The sequence below is a fragment of the Anolis sagrei genome, chromosome 3 (genome assembly GCF_037176765.1).
Source record: "Anolis sagrei isolate rAnoSag1 chromosome 3, rAnoSag1.mat, whole genome shotgun sequence".
Lineage (NCBI taxonomy): Eukaryota > Metazoa > Chordata > Lepidosauria > Squamata > Dactyloidae > Anolis > Anolis sagrei.
The window spans coordinates 148902156-148923360 of NC_090023.1; the positions used below are offsets into that span (position 1 = coordinate 148902156).

General features: G+C 42.3%; 1 protein-coding gene across 1 annotated transcript in view; it reads right to left on the minus strand.

Moving 5' to 3' along the window:
• Positions 1–3245: 3245 nt before the first annotated feature.
• DUSP29 (dual specificity phosphatase 29) overlaps positions 3246–21205 on the minus strand; it is a 30678-nt gene continuing 12718 nt past the window's right edge. Inside the window, exons 2-4 of the mRNA XM_060769127.2 lie at positions 17196–17424; positions 7708–7928; positions 3246–4157 (exon numbers count right to left, since the gene is read on the minus strand). Coding sequence (XP_060625110.2) covers positions 3901–4157; positions 7708–7928; positions 17196–17371 — 654 coding nt within the window. The 5' untranslated portion in view covers positions 17372–17424 and the 3' untranslated portion in view covers positions 3246–3900. The remainder of the gene's footprint in view (positions 4158–7707; positions 7929–17195; positions 17425–21205) is intronic.

Sequence of the window (21205 nt, forward strand, 5' to 3'; positions counted from 1 at the left end):
TTTGAAGTGGAGGCCCAGGTTTCTGTTCCATTCTCTACATAATTTTCTTCTTAATTTTACAAAAAAGAAATATGGTGAGGGAGCTCATGCCGTCACATGCACTTTGTTTACTTGACTGAGGATACAGAATTATACTTGCAGCAAGAACAAGTTAGTGGCCCCCTTTGTAGAAAAGGTCTGGTACAGGTATGGGCAAACCCAGGCCCGGGGGGCGGATGTGGCCCCTTGGGCTCTTTTCTCAGGCTCTCCTATCTCTCACCATCCTATCCTTCCTTCTCTTTCCTCCTTCCCTCCTTTCCTCTTTCTCCCTCCCTCCTTCCCTTCCATCCTTTTGTCCTTCCTTCCTTCCTTCCTTCCTTCCTTCCTTCCTTATCTCCTTCCTTCTCTTTTGTCTTTCCTTCCTTCTCTCTTTCCTCTCTCCCCACCCTCCATTTCCTTCCTTCCTTCCTTCCTTCCTTCCTTCCTTCCTTCCTTCCTTCCATCCATCCATCCATCCATCCATCCATCCATCCATCCATCCTTCTCTTCCTCCCTCCCTCCCTACCTTCCTCTTCTTTTTCCTTCCTCCTTTCCTCCTGGGGGATGTTTAGCTGGGAGAGGAGAAGGTAGAGAGGGAACACGAGAACCATGTTTCAAGATTTAAAAGGGTGTCCCATTGAGGAGAAGGAGGAGAGGAAACTGACTTTCTGCTCCTCTAGAGACCAGGGCACAAGGGAGCAATAGTTTCAAATGGCAGGGAAAGAGATTTGACTGAAGAGATTAGGAAGAACTTCCTGAGAGTAAGACCTGTTGGAAAGTGGCATAGGCTGCCTGGAGTGGGATGGAGTCTACTTCTCTGGAGGCTTTTTCGCAGAGGCTCTATATCGGGAGTGCTTTTATTGGGCCTTCTTGCATGATAGGGGGTTGGACTCAATGGTCCTTGAGGGTCTCTTCAAGCTCTAGGATTATAGGATTATATATCAGAAGTAGGCAATATGAGGTCTAATAGATACACTTTTTCTCTCCCGTCCACCATCTCATCCTGACAGTTCACCCTTTTGGCATTCAGACATTTCCTATCTTTCCTTCACTTTCTGCCTCCAAAAGAGAAGGGGAAGGGGAGGAAAGGGCAGCGAGAGAGCTTGGGGAGAGCCCCCTTCCTCCTGGCCTGCCCACCCTACTCTGGCCCGCTATGCAGCCCCCAAGTTAGAAAATTTGCCCACGTCTGGTCTAGTACCTCGAGATCCACTTATCCACAGTCCAACATATTAGGGAGGAAGAGGTTGCCTTGGATCCTACAGAGCAGACGGTCTTGCAGGAGAATCACACAAGGGATCTCTGAGGAGGAGTCAGTCCGCAAACACAGGAGGTAGACGCTTGGAGGAAAGTTACATATAGAAACAGAAGGACCAGGAATCATTCTGAAAGTCTCGAGCTACATAATTGATTGGAAACTCTCTCCAACATCAGTGATGATGCAGAACAACAAGACATGTAACAAATCTTGTCCTCATTGAATGTGCAAGTGACCCTGAAAAAGTCAGCACGTGGAAGGGCCCCTGCCAAAGCTATTCTAGACAAACCTTCAGAGTGTAGCTTAGAGTTATAAGAAGCTATCAGTGTATCAGATAGTCTGCATTTATTTTCGCTGAGGAAGCCAAACTTCTGCATGTGGAATGCCTTTCACTGTGATGTCTCTGGATAAATGAGATCCAGATCATGTCTACCAGGGCCACTCTGGAACAGAAATGCTTTCTGTATTGGCCCTAAAGATTGTCACACACCATTACCCACCATGGTAGTAGATAAAAATGCAAGTGGTCCAGCTAGATCAAGATTACATCTGCTCTGCCGGACCATTGTTTTACTGTCCATGTTGCTGCTGCCATTCCCAGACAGCTGGAGAGCTCCATGAGAGCTCCTGTTCATTGTGGATGCCCTGTGCTCACATGTGGATCCCCCCTTTTCAAGACATGTTTGGTTGAATTCATGGATGAAGAAGCCAAGGATACAAATTGCTGGCAGTACATGCTTATACTTGGCTTCTATGATGGTATCTTTCCCAAGTGGTAATTGTAAAAAAAAATAGTGGATGTATTGATATTGTACTGGTCTTTAAATTGGCGTTCTGGAGGTAGAGAGTTGTGGGTTGTAGGAACACCTTGGTAATATTTAAAGTACAAAACAAAATGAGATGATACACACTTCAGTGTCCCTGTTGTATAGCGAATAAGCTTGGCTAAAGGTCCTACAAACAATTCAATTTGAACGGACTCCAGGCACAAATAGTTTTTAGGCATGGATAGAACTGCATCGGATTACTCATTACTCGTAATAATTTCATTAAAGTTACCTTTTTGAAGCGATTTCTAAGCATTTTAAACACCCGGAAGTCCCTTTGCCCTTCCAGAGCTTTCTCCGCCATTTTTGTTACAACTCAGGAAATGAGTCGGAAATGATTCAGTGTATTTTCAGCCCTCTGGCTGGGAGGATCCTTGCCTTCCCTCCCAGCCAATCAGGGGAGATGTTTTGGGGAGGGGAGGGGTTTCGGCACTGGTCGCCATTGCTGTATATAAAGGGATGCACATGGCTCAGAGGCTCATTTGGAGCCGGGAAGGGAAGGGAGAAGGGGGAAGGGGAAAGACAAAGACTAAGGGAAGGGAGGTTGGAAGAAGAGCATGGTGGGCAAGCGAAAAAGCAGAAAGGAAGAAGGGCTGGGAGAAGGGCTGTTGCCAGGTGTGCTTGGCTGCCTGCCTGTTTCTTTTTTTCTGTGTTTGTTTGCTGTAAGTTGCCTAAGAAAAAACTAGAAATCTGTTTTGTTGCTGTTTTTTGCTTATTGCACAATCATGTCCACCATTAACGAAGTGATTCGCAAATTTTGGAAAGTTCAGAAAATTCCAAATTTGGGGGGGGGGGGGGGGGATTGGAATTCAATCCCGAATCGAACCACTACATACGAAATGAGTTTTGAGCCATTTTTTAAAATCAACAAAGCCTAATGGTTTTCCTGATCTGTGTGACATGTAGTTAACTAGGTCAGCTTATAGCTAATCTTGCTTTATATTTCACTCCTACAGACAACCTTTTTAAAATGAATGCTCAAGTATGGCTGCCAACCCAGCTACAGCCAATTATCATCCTTCGTTTTCAGGAGAGAATGCTTCTTAGTAACAAATAAGTGCTCATGACAATTGGTTTATTAGCATAGGAGTTATGCTTATAATATTTTAAGAGTTGCTATATTTTATGACAAGGGAAAAAAGTGGTCACTGCTCACTTGCACATGTTTATTTTAATCAGTGCAGATACAAAATAGTCCCATATACTGGAACTGAGGTTGTGATAGAAAGAAATCCAGCCAGCAAATCGATAACATAGTTCAATCCATCTAGAAGAGGCACTCATCCTTACCAATATGTATTGGCATAGGGAGGAGAGAAAATGGATAGGTGTTCTGTATATGCTCTGTATTTGCTATGAGCAAGCAATTGCATTGCTTCCAAGCTCACAGCAATGCAGTAAACAACTATTCATTTTTTAGCAGTGAAATCCTGTAAATCCCTGTTCTTTTGTTTTTATGCTTAGATCACAGACTTTTTAAAGTGTCAGAGCACTTGGCCAGAAGACAGACACATAAGACCTCATTACCAACTGATTCCTCAATAAATCAGAATTCTGGAAAGCAGCCTTTCAAGAAGAGCCATCTTCTTCCATCTGTTTCAATGCCCCATCAAGGTTGTTTTGCTGTCCATTTCTTCCCTGCCGCTGCATTTTCAAGTGAAGATATCCTTAAGGCAACAATTCCTCATCCTTTCCCTACGCCTTTCCTGACTTGGTATCAAATGTCTCTCTTGACCTCATAGTTTCAAACTGACGGATTCTTTCTTAGATATTTGTTTTCTTTGGCAGATATAGGGAATGCTAGATCTCTGTCTCTGTGCTGGTCCCCGACTTTTCAGAGGAGTTGGTCCCATTCTTGTTGTTCCTCCTTTCCAGGGCCAGATTTATATCCAGTTCTCTTAGCTGTTTCAGGAAGCCGCGGTTGGGGAGAATGCACCGGTGCCTGAGGACTTGATCTATGGCATCAACCACAGTCATGTCCTTGTAAATCATCAGGTAAGCGAGGACCAAGGCAGCTGAGCGGCTGCGACCCATGGCACAATGTACCAAAATCTTGTCTGTGAAAGAATAAAAAAGAGACACCATTCAGATTCTGCACTCCAAGTATGATTCAGGCCTTTTGGTATTCACTTCCTGGGAAATTAGGATACAGTTCTATGCATATGCACTGAGGTTTTAACATCTCAGGGTTAAAATACAGGTTAGAGAAGGTATTACAAATGGAAATATCTGGGACTTGCTTTGAATAATATCTTAGTGTTAGAGATTAGTTTTAATTACCATTGTTCTGTTTATTTCCCATATTATCGTATTTTCCAGTGTATAAGACGACTGGGCATATAAGACAACCCCCAACTTTTCAAGTTAAAATATAGAGTTTAGGATATTCTCGCCGTATAAGACGACCCCTCTTCCACTTCCTCCTCCATCTCCTGCCTCGCGAAGGGAGGAAGGAGAGAGACCTGTACTCGACCCTTCTCTGAGACTATTTCAAAGTAGTTCTATGCATTTTTTTTCTCTTCACGAAATTCCTCACTATGACACAGTTTGTGTATTCTGGCATTTACTCTACAATGTTACCTTCTTATTATAGCACGTATAAGTGACATAGCAGTTACTAAAAATTAAGGAATTGCATTACTTGTTGTGTTCAGCAGTTTTACACAAGGAAAGAACTGTTAATGCAACTTAATTTGCAAAACAACAATTTCAACGTGAACACTGAACCAAAATTGGCATAGAGAACTCCCATGAGCAACAGAGAATACTGGAGGGGTCTGGGGAAAACAGACCTTGGCATTTAGGAGCTGCTTGGATTTATATTTCACCTTCAATCAGTGAGCATTCTGAATACCAGCAGCAATCGAATTGAACCAAACTTGGCATAGAGAACTCCCATGAGTAACTGAAAATACTTGGGGGCTCTGGGGAGAATAGTCCTTGGCATTTGGGAGCTGCTGGGATTTAGAGTTCACCTGCAATCAATGAGTATTCTGAACTCCAGCAGCAATGGAATTGAACAAAACTTGGCACAGAGAACTCCCATGAGCAACAGAGAATACTGTAGGGGTCTTGGGAAAACAGACCATGGACAAAATTTGGACAAATTACTATTTTTGATGACCACGGCAGCAAGAATGTGCTATGTGAGAATGTGGAAACAAAATGAAATACCAGAAATAGATGAGTGGATGAAGAAGATACTAGAGATAAGAAATATGGATAGGCTTACTTTCCTCGTTTCAAAAAACAAAGGACTAAATATGAAGGAAATGGATTGGAGAAAAGTTATCGAATACTTTAAACAAAGAAGCAAGAAGATTTTGATTTAATATAAAGAAATTGGACAATACAAAAAGGAAGTATACAAAGAAGAAAGGGAGAGAAAATAATAATAATAAGAAGAAGAAGAAGAAGAAGAAGAAGGAAGAAGAAGAAGAAGAAGGAAGAAGAAGAAAAGAAAGAAGAAAGGCCTCAGGAAGGTACCAGGAAGTCAATTTATCCTGCTGAGGTAGGCCGGTGTTCTAGCATCTTTGACTAGGTTGATGTAGGGCTGCCGCTAGGCCGCTTCTGTCCCTGCGGGCCTGGGGGAGTGCTCTCCTCCACCCCCACCACCCCGTACCCAGTGCATAAGGCCACCCCTGATCTTTGAAATTTTTTTCCAGAGTTAAAAAGTCATCTTATATGCCAGAAGATACGGTAGTCCCTAACCTCGTAGATTTTTTCAAGTGCATTCCAATTCATAGATCAGTATGGAAATGTGCTTGTTTCCTAGTAAACATTCATATGATTAAGCTGCATGAAGTCATACATTGTTACAATTATTTGTGAGAAAGGATATTGATAAATGGCAAGAGGTTATGGGGCAAGGATTAATTAATTAATTAATTTACTGTATTTATATCCCGCCCTTCTAATCCCAAAGGGGATTCAATCGGCAACAATTTGATGCCATATCAACAGACAATTAATAAAATAAACATATAGATTAAAACAAAAGTTAAAAAGCAATATAACAATTAAAAGAAATAATTAAAATCATGTAATCCAAAGACATAGTCGAAAGCTGTTTCGGTCATTATTGCATATAATTCCGCTTCACTTACTACACCACACTATTGGCCAATGGCTTGGTCACAGAGCTATGTTTTTACTTTCTTTCTAAAGGTTAAGAGGAAGGTTGCTGACCTGATTTCACTGGGGAGGGAGTTCCGTAGGTGAGGGGCCACCACTGAGAAAGCCCTGCCCCTCATTCCCACCAGTCGCACCTGTGAGAGCAAGGTTTCTCCAAATGATCTTAACCTCTGAGATGGTTCATAGAGGGACATGCATTCAAACAGGTAAGCTAGGCCAGAACTGCTTAGGGTTTTATAGTCTAAAGCCAGCACTTTGAATTGTGCTTGGTAGCAGGTGGTCAACCAGTGGAGCTGATGTAACAGGGGAGTTGTATGCTCCCTGTATGCCACTCCAGTGAGAAATCTGGCTGCTGCCCGTTGGACCACTTGATGCTTACAAACAATCTTCAAAGGAAACCCCACATAGAGCATGTTGCAGTAGTCTATTCAGGATATAACAATGCTCATATGTCTTGCTTTTAAGTAACATGTTTTGTGTTACCTCTATGGGATTCCTGCTAGCTAAAATCTACCCCTGAGGATCAGGAATAGTCTTCAACCAAAGTTTAGTGGAATGCTGGGAGCTGCCATTGGCCATGAAACGAACTGGTGCCCGTAGTTCTTACCACTGAGTTGATCAAAAGAATTCATTCTTATTCTGAAACTAGGGAGGCAACTATTGTTAAGCCTGTCTTCAGTTGTGTCATTAGCAAAACATTTTGGATTATATCATGGTGTGTCGAGATGCTTGTCATAATCTCTGCTAATACTTAATTGTTGTCATCAGTTTGGTAGTGGAATGGGGACAGAATTTGGTCAAACTGATGGAATTTTATTATTTATTTATTTACAATATTTATATCCCACCCTTCTCACCCCACAGGGGACTCAGGGTGGATTGCAATGTACATATACATGGCAAACATTCAATGCTATACACACACAACATATATAGACAGACACAGAGGCAATTTAACATTCCAGCTTCTTTCTTGAGGGTATTTTGGCCACCAGGGGAGCTGTCCCTTCATTTGTGACACTGATGAAGTACTTCCTCATTCTTTGCATGCTTGCTGGAGATTTTTATGGCCTCATAAATTAGTTAAATTTGCCTCCCCACATAAGCGGTACCTAAATTTACTACTTTACAGACACAACTGTCTTTCGGGCTGCAAAGGTCGACAGCAAGCTACACAAATTGATTCGGCTGGCTTTGAAGTCATGATCTTTCAGTCAGCAGTGATCTTAATGCAGCTGACTCCTAGCCAGCTGCACCACAGTCCCCAGAGAAGAGAATTTCTATCTTTCTAAATGGCTGGTGGATATTACCTTTGTAACCAAATAATCTCATGACATAGGTGCACCGAGTCCCCTTCCCCATTTACCATTGCTCTCAGGTCATCAAAAATATCTTGATAGGACAATGGGTTTAGGTGAGGCAGCCCTACGAAGGATACAAATAACCCAAGCTTTCAGAGCCGTTTTTCCTTACTTGTCTCATTCTGGAGTGCTGTATGGATGAACTCCGCAGCAGAGTAAAAGAACGGGCTGAGATTGAAGGTGGGGAGATCATCTGCCTCCACACCGTGGTACTCTATATTCATGTCACTGTAGTATTCTGGTCCTGTGTCCACGTTCCACCGGCCGTGGGCTGCGTTGAGGATGTGGGTGAAGCCAGCTTTCTCAAGGCTGTAACGGTCCAGTGCAGTTTTCCTGTTTTCAAAGAAGGAAAGAATGGTTTACCAGGTAGGTGGCACTAGGGTATCACTTTCAGATTCCAAGAACATGGCTGCCCTACCACTTCACAACTTTTACAACAATTGAGGAGTTTTGAAGGAGCCCTTACAAGTGTAGTGCCACAAGCAGACCTTGAAACTTGCCTCACTTCAGTCTAAGTGTGCTTAAGCTGCATTTCAAGAGTGCTACAAGTACTTAAGTCTGTGTTGGATGGGATAGTCCATACTCTCCAGCGCTGACAGTTTCAGTCATGCAACTAAGAGTCAATTGCCGTGTAAAACAATGTAGAAATGAAGTCTGTGAATGTCTCTGAAATGGCTTCAAACAACATTGTTTCCCAGTGCAACAGTTCAGTTGCATCTGTAGTTTCCTAATACTAATGTGTGCTTCCAAAAACCACTCATGTGCCTAAACAAAGATATGTGAAAACAACAGATAGGAACTCCTGGGCCACATCTAGTACTATGGTTTCAGAAGCACAAAGCCTTTGATGACTCCATTTAAGAACATGCTTTGTGAACACTTTCTCATCCTGGTATTTCTTTCATGAAGAAATTTAATCTTCCCAGGGGTAAGCAATTTATTATTATTTATTTATTTACCGCATTTGTATACCGCCTTTCTCAGCTAAAGGCGACTCAAGGGGGTTCACAGTCGGCAGCAATTTGATCCCATAACAAATATCAAAATACAGTTAAAGCAGTTATAAAAACAATTCAACATTTAAAATGTAATATAAAAAGCAAATATATCTGTAAAAACAAGATCCTTGGCATCTCCTTACTAAAATTGTTATCCAGTTGCATCGTCAGTCATTCCATATATTCATTTACATCTAATTATGCTCCAGTAGAAAAAGCTCGCTCGAAGAGCCAGACCTTAACCATTTTGCAGAATGTTAGAAGGGAGGGAGCTGATCTTATATCCCTGGAGAGGGTATTCCATAGCCGAGGGGCCACCACTGAGAAGGCCCTGTCTCTTGTCCCCGCCAAACGTATCTGCGAGGAAGGCATGATAGAGAGCAGGGCCTCCCTAGATGATCTTAAAGTCCTAGATCAGTGTTTCTCAACCTTCCTAATGCCGTGACCCCTTAATCCAGTTCCTCATGTTGTGGTGACCCCCAACCATAACATTATTTTCATTGCTACTTCATAACTGTAATTTTGCTACTGTTATGTATTGAAATGTAAATACCTGACATGCAGCATGTATTTTCATTCACTGGACCAAATTGAGCACAAATATCCGTTACGTGGGGTTGGGGGAGAGAATTGATTTTGTCATTTGAGAGTTGTAGTTGCTGCGATTTATAGTTCACCTACAATCAAAGAGCATTCTGAACTCCACCAACGATGGAATTGAACCAAACTTGGCACACATGACCTACAGAAAATACTGAAAGGGTTTGGTGGTTATTGACCTTGAGTTTGGGAGTTATAGTTCACCAACCTCCAGAGAGCACTGTGGGCTCAAACAATAATGGATCTGGAGCAAATATTGGCACATATACTCAATATGCCCACATGTGAACAGTGGTAGAATTTGGGGAAAATAGAGCTTGACATTTGGGAGTTGAAGTTGCTGGGATTTATAGTTCACCTAAAATCACAGAGCATTCTGAACCCCATCAGCAAGGGAATTGGGCCATGTTTCCCATGCAGAACCCCCACAACCAACAGAAAAATACTATGTTTTCTGATGGTCTTTGGCGACCCCTCTGACATCCCGTCGTGACCCCCCCAGGGGTTCCGACCCACAGGTTGAGAAACGCTGTCCTAGATGGTTCATAAGTAGAGGTACATTCGGATAGGTAAGCCGGGGAAAAACAGAAACTTAAACCACAATGATAGTGCTTCTTCAAGGTTTCCTACAATAGTCTGTGTGAGTTAAAATGAAGGAATTAGCTAATTTAGGAATGTGGATAGAGTTGGAAGAGACCTCATGGACCATTCAGTCTAACCTACAGCCAATAAGCAGGAAAATTGAATTCAAAGCACTCCTGACAGATGGCCATCCAGCCTCTGTTTAAAAGCCTCCAAAGAAGGAGCCTCCATCACACTCCAGGGCAGAGAGTTCCACTGCTGAACAGCTCTCACAGTCAAGAAGTTCTTCCTAATGTTCAGATGGAATCTCCTTTCTTATAGTTTGAGGTCATTGTTCTGCATCCTACTCTACAGGACAGCAGAAATCAAACCTGCTCCCTTCTCTCTATGACTTCTCCTCACATATTTATACATGGCTATTATGTCTCCTCTTAGCCTTCTCTTCTGCAGGCTAAACATGCCCAGGTCTTTAAGCTGCTCCTCATAGGGCTTGTTCTCCAGACCCTTGATCATTTTAATCACCCTCCTCTGGACACATTCCAGCTTGTCAATATCTTTCTTCAGTTGTGGTGCCCAGAATTGGACAATCTATTGAGCATAGAAGATATGTTGAAGGCATTTTGCATAATGGATAACCTGTCCCCAGGTAGGGGCTGCAACATCCTTTCCTGTAAATTTTGCATCAAGGTATGACTGACACAAATTCTTTGGATCTCAATAAATTTACTGTAGTTCTCAGATCTCTCTCCATTGGCTATGCAGTTGGGAGTTGCAGTTCAAAAACATCCAGAGGGCTACAGAATTTCTAGTCTGTAAACAATGAAAAAGCAGGAATGGCCCACTGATTTGAGAGTTAGGGCAAATCTTATCTAAATCAGCTGCTTATAGGCACAATGATATAAAGCTACCTCAAACGATTTTTTTCATATGGGATCTTCACACACATTCAAAGGAAAAGTGTAGTAGCAATTCCCATACATGTTTAATTTTGTCCAGTATTGATACCTGAAGGATGACCACTTACTATGTAGAAGTACAGATGGTAAAAAAAGGAATGTAGTTGATGCACAATGTCCTGCCTCTTATGTAAGGACTGTGAAAATGAATAAGTGACATAAGCATAAGGCTAGGTTTGCACATTTGCCAATACATTTTTAAAATGTCACAATCGGAAGGGCCAAAATCATTATTGTTTCTAAGTATATGTTTTGTATGTTGTGAATGTGTGTGCATATTTGTGTTCATGCCTAGGTGTAAATGTTAGGTGCCTAACATCTTTCCTGCCTGCCTTGCTATTCAAAAATCCATTTTCTTGGTGAACCTATTTTTTTCTCCTTTCCAAAGGCCCACCTACTTTTTCTAGGTTTTGGGAATGCCAGGAAAGCTGCCCAATTGGGTGCTTCATGGTTGGCCAGAGAAAGCCAACCATAAACCAAGCCCAATGGTCTCATGCTCAATTTATACCAGAACTTTGTCTCCAACCCTCTGTTTTCTTTAGTTGTTCTAGTTACTCTGGTTTTTGCTATATACTTTTCCTTCACAATTTTGTTGGTTCTGGCATGGGGCCCAGATCTATTTTTTTCAACTCTCAGATCCAGTTTAGAGTCCCTTATGGAGTCTTTGGGGGCAGCCAGGTGGCTCTTCCTATATGGATTTTCATACCCTTCCTTCTAGAGCAGTGGTTCTCAACCTGTGGGTCCCCAGATGTTTTGGCCTTCAACTCCCAGAAATCTTAACAGCTGGTAAACTGGCTGGGATCTCTGGGAGTTGTAGACCAAAACACCTGGGCACCCACAGGTTGAGAACTACTGCTCTAGAGGCACTCAGAAGACACATTGCTTTTCATCCGCTGGCAGGCAGGTCAACTGGTGCCTGGATCTTTACCACACTGAGCCAAAACCCTTCAGCCATAGCCAGTAAAGCTCTGGCCTTTTTCATGCTAAACGTTATCTGTTTTCATTTATCCTCAGTGGAGTTTCACTCATTGCTGAGGCTGCAAAAGTGAATGAACTGAAATGTAGAACCTAAGTCATAAAACTTTTTTTTTCTTGCCGAGCTGTGGTAAGACTCCTTGTTATTACATTAGTTGAAAAAGTAGGAGTCCTTCATCTTGATTCCCAAACTTCTACTTTTCCACACACGTTTCCAATTCCTGACTGTATGTTTTTGCAGCTCTCTGGTAAAAGGCTTTGGCTGGGAGAGCATCCCGTTGAACCTGAAGTTTTGTTTATTCTCTGTCTGACAGCACTCACAAAGCTTTCAGCCTTTCCAGGCAATGTCTTTAATGAAATCCTGTTCCAAAAGACCACAAGGCAAATTAATGTTACAAGACCCCCACCCCATACAAACACACACATTTTTGGTCTGTTTCTTTCAAATTTACAGCAGTTTGGGGAGGCTGTGCTTTCAGGCAGAGGCTTGGCATGTTGCCCATCCCTCCTCCACTTTGGCTCACACGCATCTCTGACAAACACAGCTTTCCCTCTCTACAGGGAGGAGATTGCTGTGGTCCCATCTACACAGCCATGTAATTCAGTTTAGCTGCACTTAATCATATGAGTCTACACTGCTCACGGGACCCCCTGGTGGTGCAGTGGATTAAACCGCTGAGCTGCTGAACTTGCAGACTGAAAGGTTGGCAGTTCGAACCATGGGAGCAGGGTGAACTCCCATTGTTAGTTCAAGTTTCTGCCAACTTAGCAGTTCAAAAACATGCAAATGTGAGTAGGTCAATAAGTACTGCTTCTGCGGGAAGGTAACGACGTTCTGTGCAGTCATGCTGGCTGCATGACCTTGGAGGTGTCTACGGACAATGCCGGCTCTTCGGCTTAGAAATGGACATGAGCACCACCCTCCAGAGCCTGACACGACTAGACTTAATGTCAGGGGAAACCTTTACCTTTACCTTTTTTACAGGAGCCCCCAGTGACGCAGTGGGTTAAACCTCTGTGCTGGCAGGACTGAAGACCGACAGGTCGCAGGTTCAAATCCGGGGAGAGGCGGATGAGCTCCCTCTATCCTCTCCAGCTCCTCATACGGGAACATGAGAGAAGCCTCCCACAAGGGTGATAAAAACATCAAATCATCTGGGCGTCCCCTGGGCAACGTCCTTGCAGACAGCCAATTTTCTCACACCAGAAGCAACTTACAGTTTCTCAAGTTGCTCCTGACACGATGAACCTTTTTTACACTGTCCATATTACATAGTTTCAAGCTGCATTACATGGCAGTGCAGATGGGGTCTTCTCTCATTCCTCTGCTCAAAACCACAACCAAAGATGTAAGCAAGTTAGCCAGCCTGCTTGCAAGCTAGCCTGCTTGCCTACCAACTTACCTAGCTGCCAGCTAGCCCACCAGTTAGCCCACTGGTTTCCTGGTAACCTGCTTTCCTGCTAGCCAGTTGACCCACCCTCCTGCCTGCCCGCCCCCTCCCCACCTGCATGCCCACTTTCCTTCCTTCCTTCCTTCCTTCCTTCCTTCCTTCCTTCCTTCCTTCCTTCCTTCCTTCCTTCCTTCCTTCTTATTGGGGCTTTGTTACATGCATTTGTGTGCAGCTATAGTTTTATATAGCTTTGAGGGTCTTTTCAGTAACCTCAGTTGTTATTTTTGAAAAGTCTGTTATGCTTACGCATGATACTGCCTTGGGCAATTCTGTGAATCAAAAGGCAGTAGGGTTTACCAGCTGAGCAGCATCACGGCCAAGACCAAAGACCAAGGGCAAGTCCTAGTGATATTACTGCCAATGCATCGAATGGTTCTCTTGCCAGAACTCTCTGGGCTCTTGGAACATCAGTGTTATACAAGAGGAACATATATCCAAAGACTAATGTGCTAAGTGAGAGCCATGGCACTAGCTGGAAACAGGTAGAGATGGGGAAATAGATTTTAAAGCCACCTCACATAATAATAATAATAATAATAATAATAATAATAATAATAATCAGGTTTTCTCCTCTTCTGAGATTACCCCTTCCACATGAAGCACAGCGATTTCCTGACACTTCAGCTAATGCCCTGAAACTTGGCAACAGTCACTGCCAGGATATAATAAATATTTTAATAAATAAAACAACCAAGGTGTTTCCATATGGCACTATTTTTCCAGCTGTTGACGACACATGACTTTGTCACATCAGCCTTAACTGCCTTTAAAATTATTTTCATATATTCCATGGGACTTGGCCATTTCTATGGCTTTTAATTGCATTGATTGCCTTGTGAGGGGTAACACTTTTGCATGTGCCTGCAGGACAGAATTTATCACACTTTCATCCACTTGTGGAAATCTGCCTTTCTTGGGTCCTGTAAAACACTTGGTTGAGACTTTGTAGGAAAATATGGAATTGTGAGCATTTCTCCAACAATAGACATTTATCTCGCTAATGTTAAAATGTTGACCTGCAACTCTATTGCCAAGTTCCTCTGCATATCCAATAACTTTCCATTTGAATGCAGTTTCACTGTGGTTTTTGATATTTTGAGGTGCAGTAATGTATTTCAGTGAATGAAATGCAGCTCTGTCAAGTCAGTGTTCCAAAGATACAACCTTGCTCAGTTATGGTGGTTACACACTTGCAGAGTGCATCACCACGAGAACGTGGTGGAGGTGGGTTTCCTGTCAGAACTACCATGCTACTCCAGAGCAAAGCATGTGGGAAAAATATTTTTGAAAAATATTGTGAATTGAAGGCACCATTGATTGTAAGGCACACCCCATTTTTGGAACCCCTTAAACAGGAAAAATGTGCCTTAAAATTTGTTTGTGTGTGTGTGTTAGGAGCGACTTGAGAAACTGCACGACACTTCTGGTGTGAAAGAATCACTGTCTGCAAGGATGTTGCCCAGGGGATGCCCAGATGTTTTACCATCCTGTGGGAGAATTCTTTCATGACCCTGCATGAGAAGCTGAAGTTCACAGACGGGAGCTCACCCAGCTCCCCGGATTTGAACCGCCAACCTTTCAGTCAGCATTCCTGCGGGCACAGGGTTTTAGCCCATTGCGCCACTGGGGGATCCTTAAAATTAGTGAAATATGGTATATCATGGATCTCCTCACAGGTGTAAACATTCTTAATCCACAATGATTCTCCTTCTCCTTCCTTGTTTGGTCTATTTTTCAGGAAAAGGTTATTACTCTGTCGTAATACATTCCAATCATGAGGTTCATCCCATCAGGTTTCAATGATGCCAATCATATTATATTTGCTTTGTTGTATTAAGAGTTCCAGTTTTTCTTATTTATAACCCATGCTCTACATTAGTACAGACACCAGAGACCATGGAGTGCCCCTCCCCAGATGCTTATTTATGGTCCCCCCCCTTTTATTATTGTACTGTTTGTTTTATAACAGTTGGAGTACTCTGTCCTGTTAAACTTCTGCCTTTAATAATATTGTCTCCCTCTCCCAGATAACTCAGTTCAAAGCCCTCCTGATCAGGTTTGTGCAACTCTTAGAGAATATGTTCCTGCCAACTTCCTTGAAGTGCAAGCCATTCCTTGCAAGAAGCCCAACTACATTAAACCTCATCATAAGTTTGTTTGTTTAATAGCACTATCAATTTTGCATGACAAATTACCGTAACCCAGCCCAAAACAACATGATCTTCCAAAGGCATGCAATCTAAAATATGTGTCTATACACATGCACATGTAGAGGGGAGGAAGAATATCAATGCCACTGTAAAAAAAAAAATCAGATAAAATACAAAAAACCCCATGACGTCTGAAATGTTGAATTTGGCATAGATTCCATAGCCCATTGTTTTAAAAAGAATTGTGTGTGTGTGTGTGTGTGTGTTGGTTTGTAGGCCTGCCCCACAGATTATCTGGGTCACTGATTCAAAAAATCACATCGGTGCTAGTTTCTTGCCCGCCTCCCTCCACACAGCTGAATAAAATCCCACAATATCTACTTTGAACTGGGATATATGGCATTGTGGACTCAGATAACCCAGTTCAAAACAGATATTGTAGGATTTTCTGCCTTGATATTCTGAGTTTTGTGGCTGTGTGGAAGAACCCTTAGATATGGCTATCATGATTTTCTATGGGCGAGCAGATGTTGACTGATATATGGCATGTGTTTTGTATCTTAAATACTAGAGCAGATAGGGGACAACTGGTGCCATTTTTGGAATCAGCAGGTCATATCCTCAGGAAAAAGGGTTAACATTTGAGGCACCAAAATGTATGTTGGCCAGTTACCATTGTTTGTGCTTTAGCACTGTTTTGACAGACTACACACAGCTCTAGGTCTATGGGAAGATATACTTACAAGAATAACATAACAGCAGGGGAGTGATGAGCATGTTACTCCATGTATTTCTGCCCACATGCTCTTGAATCCAATACGTAGTTGCTTGTCAGAAGCCTTGTTGAGAACCTGGCAAGCAACTAGGTAGGGGATACAAAAGCATGTGAGAAGAAATACACGAAGCAACATCCTCTTCCCTCACTTAGGCAGTTGCTCCCATCTCAAAACAAATAGCTAAGATCTGTGTTCTCAACTATTTCAAGGCAATGATAAGTAGGCAGATTTAGAATTGCAGCAAATGAAGAAATTATGTGGTGGACACTTCCATTTTGAAAGCTCACCACAGTATTCTCACTCCCTCCTTTCTTTTCCAGTTTTTCATCTTTTGCCCTACTGATTCATCTATACCCTACTTCATTGTGTACACATAGCATAGCCTAAGGATATGATGTCAGGAAGACACCTTCATTGTGATGCAGCTTTTAAGAGAACAATGACCACCAGACTACATGAAGCATTTTGTCCTGTGGTGTACATGTATGTGCATGCATTAGGATTGTGCGTGGATCCATTTTAGCCATTTTCCCTTGGCTAATCCAGCTTCTTTGGCTTGGTCGGATGGCCATAACAGCAAGGGCCGAGCCATCATGGTTTCCTGTCTATAATGGGACGCAGCTCCCCCTCCACTTTTTGGACCATCTGGTGTGCAAAGAGGCTGCCATGTGCTCCTCCTTGCATGGGGTTTCCCGGACAGCCCGGCCTGTTGGGCCAATTGGAGTGGAAGAACACCATGACGTGTTTTATACAAGCTGTGCCTACTTCCTTACCCCAGTTGCTGAAAACCAGGTTCCCTTGAAGGAAAAAAAGGTAAGTGTCCCAGGAAGGATGTTTCCTTAACCTCATTACTGAAACCCAGGCTCTCTTGAAGGGAAAAAAAGAAAAGAAAAGGGTCCTGGGAATGGAAAGGGGAGCCTTGTAAGTTCCCCACTGCAACCAGTGGGCCGGATCTACCCATATTTTTCAACTGCAGAGTGAAAACCACTATCCGGCTAATTGCCCGTTTTTGGGAGGTGTGCCAAAACAGATATGGGGGTCTACCAGAATCTGGCCAACAGAAATGGATCAAAATTCAGCTTAACTGCACAAGTCTAGCATGCACAACTTACTCATCTCCTATGTAGAGATTGGGCCACACTTCGTTGACATGTGTGTACTTGGGGCTGCCTTTCCAGAAGAGCCTCTCCAGGTCAAATGCTCCAGGGGTACAATAATCTCCATCTGGGTCTACTTTGACTGCTGCGTAAGCACTTATCTTCCCAGATTTCAGGGCCATCGAAGACATCTGATCTCAAAAGTCTGTGTTCAATGGATGTGGGAAGAAACAGGACCAAAACCCTGCAACAAAATGACAAGCACAAGGACAGGGTGATTAGAAACATCCTAATCAAACAGGTCCCCGTCCCCCCCAGACCTATCATTTAGGCAGGAAACACACACGATCATTTTTGACTGTGGCAAAAAGCATCTCCCTTTGAGAGAATATTGCAGGAGAAGTGCTGCAAAAGGTAAAAAAACGGTTTGCCCTTTTCCAAGGTAGACAAGGCAGGACAAGGACGCATCTTCCTCCCACAGCTGGCCTTGTTTTCTGTCATTACAAAGCTTAAGCTGTCCAGCCACGAAGCATTCCAGTGTCATCCTGTCCAAGCCTACTTCTCAACAACAGATGAGTAATTTTCGTAGTCTTCTCCAAAATACCTCAGTTCCAAGAAAAGAACGGGGTGGAGAAATTTCTGGGGAAATTGGTGTTATTAATCTTTCACTACAAAACAAATGTTAGTTTGGCTCCATACTTGATTTATACTATTTATATTTTATATTGTTTATATAATATTTAATATTTTAAAGAATATATAATTATGATTCAGCAATAAGATGACAACCTTTTTTCCTGTGGCATCCAGGATTTATCAGTTGAGTGTGGTTATTTATTGTTTATTGTTATTTATTGTTTATTGTTATTTATTGCTGTTTAATATGTACATGACGCCACTGGAAGAGATCATCCAGATTTTCGGAGTATGGTGTCATCTGTATGCAGGTGACATCGAAATCTGTCACTCCTTCCCACCTGCCTGTCACTAAGGAGGCTGTCCAGACCTTGAACTGGGTTTTGGCTGCTGTGTCGGACTGGTTGAGAGCTAACAAATTGAAACTGAATCCATACAAGACAGAGGTTCTACTGGTCAGTTGAAGGGCCAAACAGGGCATAGGGTTACAGCCTGTGTTGGATGGGGTTAAACAGAGGCTGGATGACCATCTATCAGAGGGGCTTTGATTATTGTACCCCTGGTGCATTTGTCCTGGAGAGGCTCAAATGCTCCATGTCAACGAAGTGTGGCCCAATCTCTACATAGGAGATGAGTGCTTTTCCTGCATGGCAGGGGGTTGGACTGGATGGCCCACAAGGTCTTTTCCAACTCTTTGATTCTATGAAATGTTCTTGGTTGCTTGTATAAAGCACCAGCCTTCCACATATTGTCAGCAACAGCAGCAACTGTGCTACAAGCCTGTCTATATGCTGAATGATAACAGCGGACCTAAGGTCACCTAGGACACCTTTACGCCTTCTCCAGCTGGTCTGTTCTGCTTCCGCCCCCATCCTAGCAGGTCATCTATCATCAGCTGCCTAGTAAGAAAGAGCCTGATGACTTTACACACTGAATTTATTAATCAGCACTTAACTACCATCCAACTACCACTGGCCACTGTCACGGCAATTCATTATCACCATTTGTGCTTTATGGATTTCAGTTACATCTGATCCCACTCATTTCAGTCAAGCTGTTGTGTAATAATCTGCCAACTGAGTTGACCCTTTGTGCATCTGGGGGAGTTGACTGCAGCCTGTGATACATTGTGTGCCATAATAATATTTCTTAATCTTCCAGATACTGCAGGATTCTGTTGCTTTGGCTGCTGCAACAGACTAACAGGGGACTTGTTTAGAGTTGCCATAGTCTCCTTCCTCAACTCTGGACATTGAATTTACATATGATGCATTATTTTAATTATGCAAATTAGGTACATTCGTTGCTCCTTTCCCTCCTATAATGTTTCAAACTTCACACTTTTTTTAAGTATGAAAGAACCAGTAGAGAGTCCTGTTTAAAGCACCAGCGTTGAAACGGGGAGATCCAAGTTCACATCTTTGCTTGGTCATAGAATGAATTATGTGTCCATGGCCTCTAATGACTTCAAATAAACCTACTTTACATGTTTGCTGTGGTGATTAATAGGGAGAAGGAAACTATTTAAAGTAGGTATGTGCGTGCCTAACACAGTATAAATAGAAGAACAGCAACAATAATATTAACATTTTGCCATACACAGACATTTCTATTACTGTCATAAGCAGATCTTGCTTGCCTTTGAAGCAATCCATGAAAACACCATAGGAAACCCCGAAAAGAGACCGATACCTAACTCACAGGCCAAAATGTAGCACAGAGACAGATAGTAGTAACGGAAAGGGGGAAAGTATAGTCTAATTTCCTTCAGAGATACAGAATAAATATCGTATTATAAGAGAAAACAATCTACTTCAACTGGTTTTTCACCTTTGTGATTTTTCTCCAAAATGTACAAATCAATGCTAGGATATCTGTGCTCTTGTTCAACCTTTGTTTGATAAACATAATTTAAGATCATGATAAATATTTCCATATTTTCCCCATTTCCAATCCTTCTCTGATTGCTTCTTCCCAGTTCAAAAAAGTATCAATACCTGCCAACTGAAGCAACTTTCTAAGCATCTGATTAAGTGGACTACAGTCAGCAAAAGCTGGGTTAATTTATTTTGTATGGTTTTTTTTATTTATGGCATGTTTGGCTTCATGAACGTCCCACCTAGGAATTTAAGATCTTCTGGAGGGGCCCTGCTCTCGGCCCTGCCCTTGTCACAGATGAGATTGGCGGGGACGAGGGACAGGGCCTTCTCGGTGGTGGCCCCCCGCCTGTGGAATTCACTCCCCGGGGAAATTAGATCATCATCATCTCTCCTTTCTTTCAGAAGGAAATTAAAAACATGGATATGGGACCAGGCCTTTGGGTAATCTGGCAGACTGTCAAGGACAATGATGACTAAAGCTTCGGAAACAGACTATGATAAGCGGAATGAATTTATTAATTACAGACTTGGCGAAACAATGGCCACTAGGCTGGCTTTTTATTGTATTAATGTAATGTTTTAACTGTTTATAATTATTATTACTATGTATTTTATTGTGTTGAATTGTAGGCATCAAACGCATGCCGGTTGAAAGCCGCCCTGAGTCCCCCTTAGGGGGTTGAGAAGGGTGGGGTAGAAGTACCCGAAATAAAATAAAATAAAATGAAGAGAGGGAGGGAGAGGGAGAGAGAGGAAGGGGAGTGCTGGAATGAGAACAGTAGAAAGAAAATGATGCTTTTGCCTCTTCATTTTGTGCTTCATTGCCACAAATTTGTGCTTCTACCATTATAACGTTGATCTTTCTTTTTTATTGTTCCATGTGAATGTGTATTTATACACATTCACATGGAGCAATGCAGACACTCTCTCTCTCCCGCTCCCTCTCTTCATGAAGCCAGACATAAATACCAGGAATAAAAATCATACAAAATAAACTAACTCAGCTTAATCAGATGCATAGAGAGTTGCTTCAATTAGCAGATATTGATACTTTTCTGAATGGATTAATAGCATTTCAATGGGGAAAAAGAAAATTTTGAGTTTAGAGCTCAGTCATTGAATGAATTAAACTCTTAAGTCAAGGCAACCCTGTACATCTTATTGCAAAATATGTGATCAGAGTGGAGTTGAAGCCTCCAGAATTCTTCCAATTGCTCCATGCTTCCTTGCCACAAGTTGGTGTGTCATACACAGGCAAACCACAATATCTAGCTCGGTTTGATCATAAGTTCAACCCTGCCAAAAAAATATTAGGAATGGCTCTTTTAATCAAAACTGAAAACTGAGTACCAAATGTAGAACAGTAGGAGAATAACAAGAATGAACAAACCAGGATTTTACATAGTGCTTCCAACAGATATGCTTGGGAATTAAAATGTGTTATTTGTGTGCTTTATCCGTTATTATTTGTGTGCTTTATTCGTTATTGTGTAAATGCTGCAAGTGCAG